At 37.7% G+C, this 12,810-nt stretch overlaps 1 protein-coding gene across 1 annotated transcript; it reads left to right on the top strand.

Annotated features, from left to right (window-relative positions):
• Positions 1–854: 854 nt before the first annotated feature.
• On the top strand, positions 855–9,041 carry LOC117339290 (CBL-interacting serine/threonine-protein kinase 20-like). The gene is made up of 8 exons (XM_033900803.1): positions 855–1,342; positions 1,794–2,034; positions 2,300–2,431; positions 2,715–2,828; positions 3,032–3,169; positions 4,879–5,011; positions 5,891–6,015; positions 8,347–9,041. Exons 1-8 carry the CDS (start codon positions 1,043–1,045, stop codon positions 8,784–8,786), a joined length of 1,623 nt encoding a protein of 540 aa, XP_033756694.1. The 5' UTR covers positions 855–1,042; the 3' UTR covers positions 8,787–9,041.
• Positions 9,042–12,810: the final 3,769 nt, after the last annotated feature.

Genomic DNA, 12,810 nt, shown 5'->3' with positions numbered 1-12,810 from the left:
TAAGGTTCCTATCAAACATTGTTTGTAAAAATATCTATCACATCTTTCACAGATAAACAGAGTGAATTACTTTGTTTTTCGCGACAAAATAGCCGCCCTCTCCGGAGATGGACCCTATATTATTATTAGTCTCTCCATTCCGTCATCAAGATATCTGCAGACTCCTTTGAAATACCCTGATCAGGCGCGTAGCGTAACGCCTGATAAAGATTGTTTTATTTTTGAATAAAAAATACAAAACAAAACAAAATACAAAAAGAGACAAAAATTTAGCAATTTAGTTTTTAGTCTGAATAAGTGGAAAACAAAATGGCCGCCAGGAGGTCATCTTGGATTTTGACAGCTGAAATTTGTTATCAATATTTCTTAGAAATTGCATGAGTCATGAAACATCGCCCCTTGTCGCAATGATCATCCCAAAACGTCGTGTCACGGTAACGCGACTTAAATACAAGGTAGATCTCAGGTTTTTGGTCTTGATTTCTTTCTTTAATAGTTCTTCTCACAGGAAAGGTATTGCTTTTCCAATGGACCATGGTAATGTACGTATGCTTATTGAACACATATTGACATTATGTAAATGTATTTCAAGCGTGCAAAATAAGGTAAAGTCAACACAAATTACCATTCTAAATGCTGTACAAGGCTCGTCGTTTCAAGAAAACAGGATAACGTAACTATTCGGACATCGTTAAATGAAGGACTTAAATTGTCCAAACACTTCACTGTATATCATAATACGGTACTCATTCACCCCTCATTTTATTTCTCTGCATACACATACATAATAACTTGGCTACGCGAATGCTTATCTTTGGGTCTATCCTGGATAACATGCATGTCGTCAACCGAAGGTTTGATAGTATGCTCTTTGTTGGGTTTGTTCACCAGAAAAAAAATCAATGAAAACTTAAGTCAATAAATGCATTACTATTATGACGTCACAATGTAATATTTCTTAACCGTAGTCTGTTGTCATATTGCTGACGTCACAATATTGATAATCTGATGACGTCACAGTGTGTGGATACCTCACGACGAGATGGCCGCTGAGAGATCTCCGCATATCATCCATCTCGATGGAAACTTCTCACTGCGAGAAAATGACGGTATATGGAAACCTGACCGACACGAAGGTGTTTCCATAGATTCATGCGGTTACATGATTGGTCAAACTATCGGCGAGGGACCAAGGTCAAAGGTCAAGAAGGCGGTTGCAAAACGGATGAATGAAATTGTTGCAATTAAAATCATCAAGAAAAATCGCTACAAACAGGAATCAATGGAGAAGTTTGTGACCAGAGAGATATTGTTAAATCAGACTCTTGAACACCCGGGATTGGTAAGACATAATATACATTCAGTAATAAACATTCTATGTTAATAAGTATACGATATGTATGTAGCTCTGGTAATCAAATGGCATCGCAATATGATCGCTCAGCAAGAGACCTTCGATTGGATGAGCATAAGACTTACAAGTCGAAGGTCATAGGTTCGATCCCCAGCGGTGGCACTGCAATGAATTTAATCAATAATGACCTAAATATGTTACATGTAGAGCACACTTGTATATTGCGGCTGTGATTGTTAAGTCGTAGGTTAAGTAATATCTTACTCATTATCTAAATATATTACTGAATACATATTAAGTTCAATTCTTTCATTTTTGTTATTATTATTGTCATCTGTTTAATATGAATGTGATATTGCCATCCATTTCGTATACACGAGCTGTTCATTGTTAAGCCTTGTTTATTTGACTTGAGTTGAAACATTTTTGACATTTTCAGCTGGAGCTATATTCAGTGTACAGTAGCGCCACCTGTTATTACTTGGTCCTGGAGTACGCCCCGAATGGAGATCTCCTCACATTCGTCAATAAGCTTGGCCATCTTTCCGAACCAGACGCCCGTCGGATCTTTAAGCAGTTATTAGACATTGTCAGCTATCTTCATGAAAATGGCGTCTGTCACCGTGATATCAAGTGTGAAAACATCCTTCTCGATCAATATTACAACATCAAGTTGGCGGGTAAACTATTTTTGCGTTGTATCTTAAGTTATCATAATTTGAAACAGACTTGCTACAATGTAATGAATTATACGAAAAGAAACGGAACCCCGGTTGAATTGAAAAGCCGCGTAGAGAAAATTAGTGTTGCAATGGTTGGCGTTCGGACAAATACACTACTGAAGATGTTAATTCGATCCATTCGGTACCTTAGTTTTTTTCCAGATTTAATTACAGAGTGGTTTATTTGACCTATTTTAGAGTGTGTGCATTTATCTATTTTTAGATTTTGGATTTGCCCGCATGTTTCCAGAAAACCGAAAAGTAGCTACCCGATGTGGCTCGTACGTTTACACAGCACCGGAAGTGCTCACAGAACCGAAATATGACGCCGCGAAGGCCGACATATGGAGTATGGGTAAGTATATCTGTATATGGCAGCCATTTTTGAAGATAAAATTGTTCAAATCTTTAAGATTCTCTTTTCATGTTTCTTTTATTTCTCACTCAAAGGAATATATCAAGGACATCCACGAAAATAAAATGTACAAATCTGAAAACGGTGAATGGAATGTGCACAACAGTTATGAACCTAGCAGTAGAAATGGTATGCTGTAAAATACTTCATTTTCGTGTACATTTTATTTTCGTGGTTGTGATAGCAGTGTGGAGTATTGTTACCAAGTTCTCGTTTGTTGTAGGTGTCTGCCTGTACGCTATGCTGTGCGGTCGTCTGCCCTTCAGGGACGACGATTTAGCAGTGATGCGTTTCGCCATGCAAGAACGGCTCACGTACCGCAAACATGTCTCTAGAGGTAGGTACTTTGTACGGACCCGTATCTTACTTACTCGTGACGTCAGAACAGCTGGAGGTTTTTGACGGGAGAATGCACAAAAATTCAGCTTTGACCCTTTTTTTTATATACTTTTCTATATACAATGATAATTGAGTTTACATGTGATACCATTATGTATTGATAGTTTGTAATCCTAATTTTACGAACTATTCCTTCCACAGACTGTCGTGAACTGCTGATGGCTATTCTTTCTTACGAGCCCAGAAAGAGACCCTCTATTAGCACCATAGTAAGGATGAAGTGGATGTGTAAACCTTTGGCCGGCGATTCTTCCATGTCGTCCATGTCCGTGGCTGCTGGTATGTGCGATGTGACTAGGATTTCGATATTTAGTCCGAAATTCCGTTGTAAATAGCATATTATATTTCAGATATATTTTCGACTTCTACTATGAATGGATCTGGAGAAAAATACACATTTGCAACGTCTGTTTGCCTACAGTCATGTCGTTTGTACCTCGAAAGAGACAAATTTATAAACATTTTGCAATCAAGCGTATGATAATCATAAAAGCTCAACTCTTTTTTTTTATATATGTATGTATGTCATTCGTCTGCTCATCTAACATGATCGTAGTACAACTTGATCGGATAAGGTGTCATGTTGGAAGTCTTTAGCTGTATGATTTCAGTGGGGTAGCACTATAAATTCGACATCAGTTCCGAAGCAATCCGATTAAAATCAGCTGTTACATGGCTACGTTTACTATGTACAACGTCTGAAAGATGAAAACACAATTTAATTATACATTGTATATACAAAACTAAGCAAGTTATACAGAGATAATTCACAATTACAATTAACGTGGTGTACAAGATGGTATGTCAAATCAACAATGTTAATTACTTATCTTATAACAGCTGTCCTTGAATAATCCTTTCCTATCCGTTTCTACAGAGTTTAGAATGTTCTCGAATCCAACAGTTCACTGTTACAGGCGGTTAATACGCCAACAGAATTCATTTAGCTCTCCTGAACAATTGTAAACCAGTTCTGAATAACAATTGTAAACCAGTTCTGAATAACAACTGAACTGTCGTGGTATTTATACTATATTGTCAAATCAAGTGCATTCTCAAAACATCTCTTTTCTGGAATTATGTAACACACTTCTTGTAAACAACCACTAAGTAAACACTTGTAAACAAAACATTATATTTCATGAAAGTTCTACATAGGCCTAGCTAAATAGATCTTACATTTTTGTGAGAGTTGTCTCACTTTGGGTACTGGTACAATGTAAGATTTGCGTACATGTAAGATTTGAATACATTTAAGATTTGAATACATTTAAGATTTGCGTACATGTAAGATTTGCGTACATGTAAGATTTGCGTACATGTAAGATTTGAATACATGTAAGAATTAAATACATTTAAGATTTTAATACATTTAAGATTTGCGTACATGTAAGAATTAAATACATTTAAGATTTGAATACATGTAAGAATTAAATACATTTAAGATTTGAATACATTTTAGATTTGAATATATTTAAGATTTGCGTACATGTAAGATTTGAATACGTGTAAGATTTGAATACATGTAAGATTTGAATACATTTAATATTTGAATACATGTAAGAATTGAATACATTTAAGATTTGAATACATTTAAGATTTGAATACATGTAAGAATTGAATACATTTAAGATTTGAATACATTTAAGATTTGCGTACATGTAAGATTTGCGTACATGTAAGATTTGAATACATGTAAGAATTAAATACATTTAAGATTTGCGTACATGTAAGATTTGCGTACATGTAAGATTTGAATACATGTAAGATTTGAATAGATGTAAGAATTTAATTCTTGTAAGATTTTTAATACATTTAAGATTTGTGTATTTGTGAGAATTACTGTCATAACTTCAATACAAGTTAGCTAGATTAAGTGCCATGTATGTCCGCATATCCAACTTTTTCATTCCAGTAAATGTAAATATGATTAATTGTCCTATGTATGTTGAATGGTCTAACTTTTGATCACCATTATTTGTCACCAGTGACTGACACACATGGTGCCCATCCGGAATACGACCCCTTCGCTGAACACGGGTTTTCCTGTAATCTTCATGACGATGTCTACAGAGGAACTCGAGTTACAGACGTCTTACGTACTGTCGCCGAAAACCACAGGTACTGAACTGGAAAATAGGAGCTAGATATGGAAAATAGTGACTAGATAATGGGAAATAGTGACTAGATATGGAAAATAGTGACTAGATAATGGAAATAGTGACTAAATAATGGAAAATAGTGACTAGATAATAGGGATAGTGACTAATAATGGAAAATAGTGACTAGATAATGGAAAATAGTGACTAGATAATAGGAATAGTGACTAAATAATGGAAAATATTGACTAGATAATGGGGGAAAAGTAACTAGATAATGAAAAAATAGTATCTAGATATGGAAAATAGTGACTAGATAATGGATAAAATGTGACTTCATACAGCTTTTCCGTCCTTCTAGGATTCGTCAGTGTCTGAACCGGTGTCATTATTAACAGGAGCTAAACGTGGCATTCAGCGTAATTTTGATCTGCTGCGATATCATAGAAAACTTGGTACTGTAAAACCCGGATATTATAGGAAACTTGGTACTATAAAACTCGGATATTATAGAAAACTTGGTACTATAAAACCCGGATATTATAGAAAACTTGGTACTATAAAACCCGGATATTATTGAAAACTCTGTACTATAAAACCCGGATATTATAGAAAACTTGGTACTATAAAACCCGGATATTATAGAAAACTTGGTAAAATAAACCAGATACGGTTACAATAAAACTACATACTTTTTGGCTTTGCAACAAATCCGTAAGGAACTACATGTATATCAATTGATATGAATCGCTTGTTTGCCCAGTTGGGAGCTCGCGAGGTTAGAGTACACCCGTGGTTGGGAAGGTGACCATTGCCCTACTCGGCCACATCAGACCCGGGTACAGCCTTTAGTTATGAAGTAATTGTAAGTCACTGTTAATCCGCCATTTTCCTTTCTTAGTTCGGGGACCAGTTCAGTTGACCTGACCAAAGTAGCGATTCCAAAAGATAAGGCATCTGCAGTTGCTATGGTTACTGGAGTAGCAGGACCGATAGGAAGGAAGTTGAGCCAGCAGATGGGCCTGGGTAAATATTTTCCTTTATTTCTGATTTCTAAAAACAAAAAAAAACAAAAAAAAAAAAACAAAAAAACATGGAGGTATTGCACGGTCGTACAAGATCAAATTATATATTTTTAGTGTAAATTATCACAGCCTATCGACCTTGCACTGATAGATGGTTTTGTACAATATTGAATTTATTATTATATTTAAGAACAATTTCAAGGTAAGTAAACTGTTCCGCAACTTCAAGGTTATTTGCGCCAAAAAAAAGAATGATAACATTCGTCGTAAATGTTTGGGAGATTAACGTTAGTCATCAACTGTTGACTGAGGGACGCCATTACATCAAAACTCTTTCTCAAAGTCCTCTGAGACAACGATATTGATATGAATGGTGGTATACAACAATTGCCAGAGTTAGGTAACTGTACAGTGTTCCACGATTGTTTATATTAGATGATTTACGAAGTTCCCAACAAACAAAAAACAAAACAAAAACAAGTTAGTTAAGCGTGTGTGATGGTGTTAATACATTTGTTGCAAATACGTCGAACTTTGTCCAGGAAGCACTAGTTAGGGTACGCTTGACTTTTTTTATGAGCATGCTTTAGGGAGTAATCTCCCTATTTCGTTTGATAACTAAGGGGGTCCATTAGATCTAACAGTAACTTCCTTATTCGGATTACAGTAGCGAGTGTCTCTTTATTCGGATTACAGTAGCGAGTGCCTCTTTATTCGGATCACAGTAGCGAGTGTCTCTTTATTCGGATCACAGTAGCGAGTGTCTCTTTATTCGGATCACAGTAGCGAGTGTCTCTTTATTCGGATCACAGTAGCGAGTGTCTCTTTATTCGGATCACAGTAGCGAGTGTCTCTGTATTCGGATCACAGTAGCGAGTGTCTCTGTATTCGGATCACAGTAGCGAGTGTCTCTTTATTCGGATCACAGTAGCGAGTGTCTCTTTATTCGGATCACAGTAGCGAGTGTCTCTTTATTCGGATCACAGTAGCGAGTGTCTCTTTATTCGGATCACAGTAGCGAGTGTCTCTCTATTCGGATCACAGTAGCGAGTGTCTCTTTATTCGGATCACAGTAGCGAGTGTCTCTTTATTCGGATCACAGTAGCGAGTGTCTCTTTATTCGGATCACAGTAGCGAGTGTCTCTTTATTCGGATTACAGTAGCGAGTGTCTCTTTATTCGGATTACAGTAGCGAGTGTCTCTTTATTCGGATTACAGTAGCGAGTGTCTCTTTATTCGGATTACAGTAGCGAGTGTCTCTTTATTCGGATCACAGTAGCGAGTGTCTCTTTATTCGGATTACAGTAGCGAGTGTCTCTTTATTCGGATTACAGTAGCGAGTGTCTCTTTATTCGGATCACAGTAGCGAGTGTCTCTTTATTCGGATTACAGTAGCGAGTGTCTCTTTATTCGGATTACAGTAGCGAGTGTCTCTTTATTCGGATCACAGTAGCGAGCGTCTCTTTATTCAGATTACAGTAGCGAGTGTCTCTTTATTCGGATCACAGTAGCGAGTGCCTCTTTATTCGGACTACAGTAACGAGTGCCTCTTACTACCTGTTATATACTAATATCGTCCATATCGGAGTTCGCGCTGATGCCTCATTTAACTGTAACAGAATACATGTAATTAAACGCTATACAGAACATGACCAATCTTGGTAAATAAAAACAAAGCAAAGCATGAAAGTACTCGCAAGTGAACACAAGTCAAAATGGCGCCAAAATGAAGTGAAACTTTCTTCTAAACCTCTGCAAAATGATCGAGGTATAATGTAAAAAAGATTCGATCTTTTTGGGTTTATTTTTATATGATGAATGCTTAAAACTCGTGTTGATATGTTAACAGCTGTCTGTTGATTTATGATATGTTTGAAGATGGTATCATATAAATTTTCCTGGTTGGTATTTTTTTGTTCTTTTTATATGCTATTTGAAACGTATATTGAATTTTCTAACGGTTTTATAACTCATACAACACAAATATGTATGTAATTGATTTGAACCTTCGGAATATGTTTGTATTTTGTGTGTACATGTACATTTCAGATTAGGTCTCAACTTCCATTTTAAAATTTAAAATCATGCCACTTGTCAAAGATGCATATCATTCATCAAATCCATATTAGCTCAATTTGTGTCAGTTTGTGTAAAAATTGTTTTTTATATTATTTGGTCTGGATTCGGGCGTCTGACAGAATTCTGAAATATGCTACGAGAGTTTGTTGCGAAATATATTACAAAAAATGATATTGTTGGGAAATATGTTACAAAAATTCATTATCAACTTTTCCTCAAGCCAGTTACATCTCTATTTTTTGTGAAATTGCAGATGATTTAGCGAAATGTCCAAACAAAGCCACCGGTGAGGTGTGGTCGTCTCTAGCAGGCGGGAAAAAAGGTGACGGCAAAGGCCCAAAGGGGCTGTCAGCATTCGGCAAGGACGCGAACTTGTTGGCCACCTTCAGACGAGCAGCAAGAGTGGTTACGGCCGTGAAAAGGTTCAGACGAAAACCTCTGAACACAATCCTTAACATGCCACAAGATCAAGCCATGGCCAAGATTATTCAAACTCGTGAAAAAACAGATTCAAACGATATAAAAGGTCTTCATTTCAGTAAAGCTGGCAAAGTGGCAGCATTGTCTGGACAAGAAAGGAAGGAAATAGCATTGGAGAGACGACAATCCGAAATAGAGCGTGAAAATGAAAGTCGTTCAAGGGAAGAACGTCGTGGACTATTCGGCCACACTCTGTCAGTTCTAACTCCCTAATCTGACACTTTCAAAGTTGAATGTTAGATGAAATATGAGTTAACTACATCTGTGACTCATTTCCTAGTTTTTACCTTTGATTCTGTACCATAGGTTAACTGTGATTATTTTATTTAGATTCTATTGTAAGATTACGTCAACACCGAGTAACAACATACTGTACCATCACTTTGGTACATCTAGAACTGAGATTATAGTTTTCGGATAAGTAAGAAATTGTCGATACAATCTGCGTTGTTCAATACATATAAATATGACTACGTTTGTGTTCTTTTTTATATCTAAATGTTAACAAATGGTTTGATCATGTGAGGTATGGTTGCTGATAAAGTAGGTAATTAACCAAATTGTACCAAAACTGTCGCCAGGATGGAACAACAGTTCAAAAGAGTCCCTCCGATCACAACTAGAATTGGATTTCATGCCAGGTGTACACAGCTGAGATGTCACTGAAGATAGAGGTATGACTAGTAACTGGTGTACACAGCTGAGATGGTCAATAGTGTACGATTAAATTCAGTTACTGTGTGTGGATGTTAATTCTCCTTCGCTTTGTTCGAAAATATATCATAGATGTGTAGGAGCCTATGATCCATTTGTCCCCGCGCGCTACGGCATATCAATATTACTTCCTTCATCTGCCACTAAAAATGTAGCTCTCTCTGTCAAGTCGTCCTTCCGATGTATTGTTTTGAGTCGTCCCTCCGATGTATTGTTTTAAGTCGTCCCTCCGATGTATTGTTATACTATTGTTTTGAGTCGTCCCTCCGATGTATTGTTATACTATTGTTTTGAGTCGTCCCTCCGATGTATTGTTATACTATTGTTTTGAGTCGTCCCTCCGATGTATTGTTATGCTATTGTTTTGAGTCGTCCCTCCGATGTATTGTTATACTATTGTTTTGAGTCGTCCCTCCGATGTATTGTTTTGAGTCGTCCCTCCGATGTATTGTTATGCTATTGTTTTGAGTCGTCCCTCCGATGTATTGTTATACTATTGTTTTGAGTCGTCCCTCCGATGTATTGTTTTGAGTCGTCCCTCCGATGTATTGTTTCACTATTGTTTTAAGTCGTCCCTCCGATGTATTGTTATACTATTGTTTTGAGTCGTCCCTCCGATGTATTGTTTCACTATTGTTTTGAGTCGTCCCTCCGATGTATTGTTATGCTATTGTTTTGAGTCGTCCCTCCGATGTATTGTTATGCTATTGTTTTGAGTCGTCCCTCCGATGTATTGTTATACTATTGTTTTGAGTCGTCCCTCCGATGTATTGTTTTAAGTCGTCCCTCCGATGTATTGTTTCACTATTGTTTTGAGTCGTCCCTCCGATGTATTGTTATGCTATTGTTTTGAGTCGTCCCTCCGATGTATTGTTATGCTATTGTTTTGAGTCGTCCCTCCGATGTATTGTTATACTATTGTTTTGAGTCGTCCCTCCGATGTATTGTTATACTATTGTTTTGAGTCGTCCCTCCGATGTATTGTTATACTATTGTTTTGAGTCGTCCCTCCGATGTATTGTTTTAAGTCGTCCCTCCGATGTATTGTTATACTATTGTTTTGAGTCGTCCCTCCGATGTATTGTTATGCTATTGTTTTGAGTCGTCCCTCCGATGTATTGTTATACTATTGTTTTGAGTCGTCCCTCCGATGTATTGTTTTGAGTCGTCCCTCCGATGTATTGTTATACTATTGTTTTGAGTCGTCCCTCCGATGTATTGTTATGAGTCGTCCCTCCGATGTATTGTTTTGAGTCGTCCCTCCGATGTATTGTTTTGAGTCGTCCCTCCGATGTATTATTTTGAGTCATCCCTCCGATGTATTGTTTTGAGTCGTCCCTCCGATGTATTGTTTTGAGTCGTCCCTCCGATGTATTATTTTGAGTCGTCCCTCCGATGTATTGTTTTGAGTCGTCCCTCCGATGTATTGTTATACTATTGTTTTGAGTCGTCCCTCCGATGTATTGTTATGAGTCGTCCCTCCGATGTATTGTTTTGAGTCGTCCCTCCGATGTATTGTTTTGAGTCGTCCCTCCGATGTATTGTTTTGAGTCGTCCCTCCGATGTATTATTTTGAGTCATCCCTCCGATGTATTGTTTTGAGTCGTCCCTCCGATGTATTGTTTTGAGTCGTCCCTCCGATGTATTATTTTGAGTCGTCCCTCCGATGTATTGTTTTGAGTCGTCCCTCCGATGTATTGTTATACTATTGTTTTGAGTCATCCCTCCGATGTATTGTTTTGAGTCGTCCCTCCGATGTATTGTTTTGAGTCGTCCCTCCGATGTATTGTTTTGAGTCGTCCCTCCGATGTATTGTTTTGAGTCGTCCCTCCGATGTATTATTTTGAGTCATCCCTCCGATGTATTGTTTTGAGTCGTCCCTCCGATGTATTGTTTCAGTATTGTTATGAGTCGTCCCTCCGATGTATTGTTTCACTATTGTTATGAGTCGTCCCTCCGATGTATTATTTTGAGTCGTCCATCCGATGTATTGTTTCACTATTGTTTTGAGTCGTCCCTCCGATGTATTGTTTTACTATTGTTTTGAGTCGTCCCTCCGATGTATTGTTATGAGTCGTCCCTCCGATGTATTGTTATGCTATTGTTTTGAGTCGTCCCTCTGACGTATAGTTTTGAGTCGTCCCTCCGATGTATTGTTTTAAGTCGTCCCTCCGATGTATTGTTTCAGTATTGTTATGAGTCGTCCCTCCGATGTATTGTTTTACTATTGTTTTGAGTCGTCCCTCCGATGTATTGTTTTACTATTGTTATGAGTCGTCCCTCCGATGTATTGTTATGCTATTGTTTTGAGTCGTCCCTCCGATGTATTGTTTTAAGTCGTCCCTCCGATGTATTGTTTCACTATTGTTTTGAGTCGTCCCTCCGATGTATTGTTTTACTATTGTTATGAGTCGTCCCTCCGATGTATTGTTATGCTATTGTTTTGAGTCGTCCCTCCGATGTATTGTTTTGAGTCGTCCCTCCGATGTATTGTTTTACTATTGTTTTGAGTCGTCCCTCCGATGTATTGTTTCACTATTGTTTTGAGTCGTCCCTCCGATGTATTGTTTTACTATTGTTTTGAGTCGTCCCTCCGATGTATTGTTTTACTATTGTTATGAGTCGTCCCTCCGATGTATTGTTTTAAGTCGTCCCTCCGATGTATTGTTTCAGTATTGTTATGAGTCGTCCCTCCGATGTATTGTTTCACTATTGTTTTGAGTCGTCCCTCCGATGTATTGTTTTACTATTGTTTTGAGTCGTCCCTCCGATGTATTGTTTTGAGTCGTCCCTCCGATGTATTGTTTCACTATTGTTTTAAGTCGTCCCTCCGATGTATTGTTATGAGTCGTCCCTCCGATGTATTGTTTCACTATTGTTTTGAGTCGTCCCTCCGATGTATTGTTTCACTATTGTTTTGAGTCGTCCATCCGATGTATTGTTTCACTATTGTTTTGAGTCGTCCCTCCGATGTATTGTTTTACTATTGTTTTAAGTCGTCCCTCCGATGTATTGTTATGAGTCGTCCCTCCGATGTATTGTTTTACTATTGTTTTAAGTCGTCCCTCCGATGTATTGTTTCACTATTGTTTTGAGTCGTCCCTCCGATGTATTGTTTCACTATTGTTTTGAGTCGTCCATCCGATGTATTGTTTCACTATTGTTATGAGTCGTCCCTCCGATGTATTGTTTTAGTCGTCCATCCGATGTATTGTTTTGAGTCGTCCCTCCGATGTATTGTTTCACTATTGTTATGAGTCGTCCCTCCGATGTATTGTTATGCTATTGTTTTGAGTCGTCACTCCGATGTATTGTTTCACTATTGTTATGAGTCGTCCCTCCGATGTATTGTTATGCTATTGTTTTGAGTCGTCCATCCGATGTATTGTTTCACTATTGTTATGAGTCGTCCCTCCGATGTATTGTTATGCTATTGTTTTGAGTCGTCACTCCGATGTATTGTTTCACTATTGTTATGAGTCGTCCCTCCGATGTATTGTTATGCTATTGTTTTGAGTCGTCC

Source organism: Pecten maximus, chromosome 1 (genome assembly GCF_902652985.1).
Source record: "Pecten maximus chromosome 1, xPecMax1.1, whole genome shotgun sequence".
NCBI classification, from domain to species: domain Eukaryota; kingdom Metazoa; phylum Mollusca; class Bivalvia; order Pectinida; family Pectinidae; genus Pecten; species Pecten maximus.
The sequence above is the reverse complement of the archived record's forward strand: the minus strand, read 5'-3'. Positions and strand labels throughout refer to the sequence as shown.

Excerpts from the sequence above, each read along its gene's own strand:
- LOC117339290 (XM_033900803.1), top strand. The coding sequence starts at position 1,043 with ATGGCCGCTGAGAGATCTCCGCATATCATCCATCTCGATGGAAACTTC. Across the intron at positions 2,432-2,714 it reads GGCCGACATATGGAGTATGG|GTGTCTGCCTGTACGCTATG; the intron begins GTAAGTATATCT and ends CGTTTGTTGTAG. Across the intron at positions 2,829-3,031 it reads CCGCAAACATGTCTCTAGAG|ACTGTCGTGAACTGCTGATG; the intron begins GTAGGTACTTTG and ends TTCCTTCCACAG.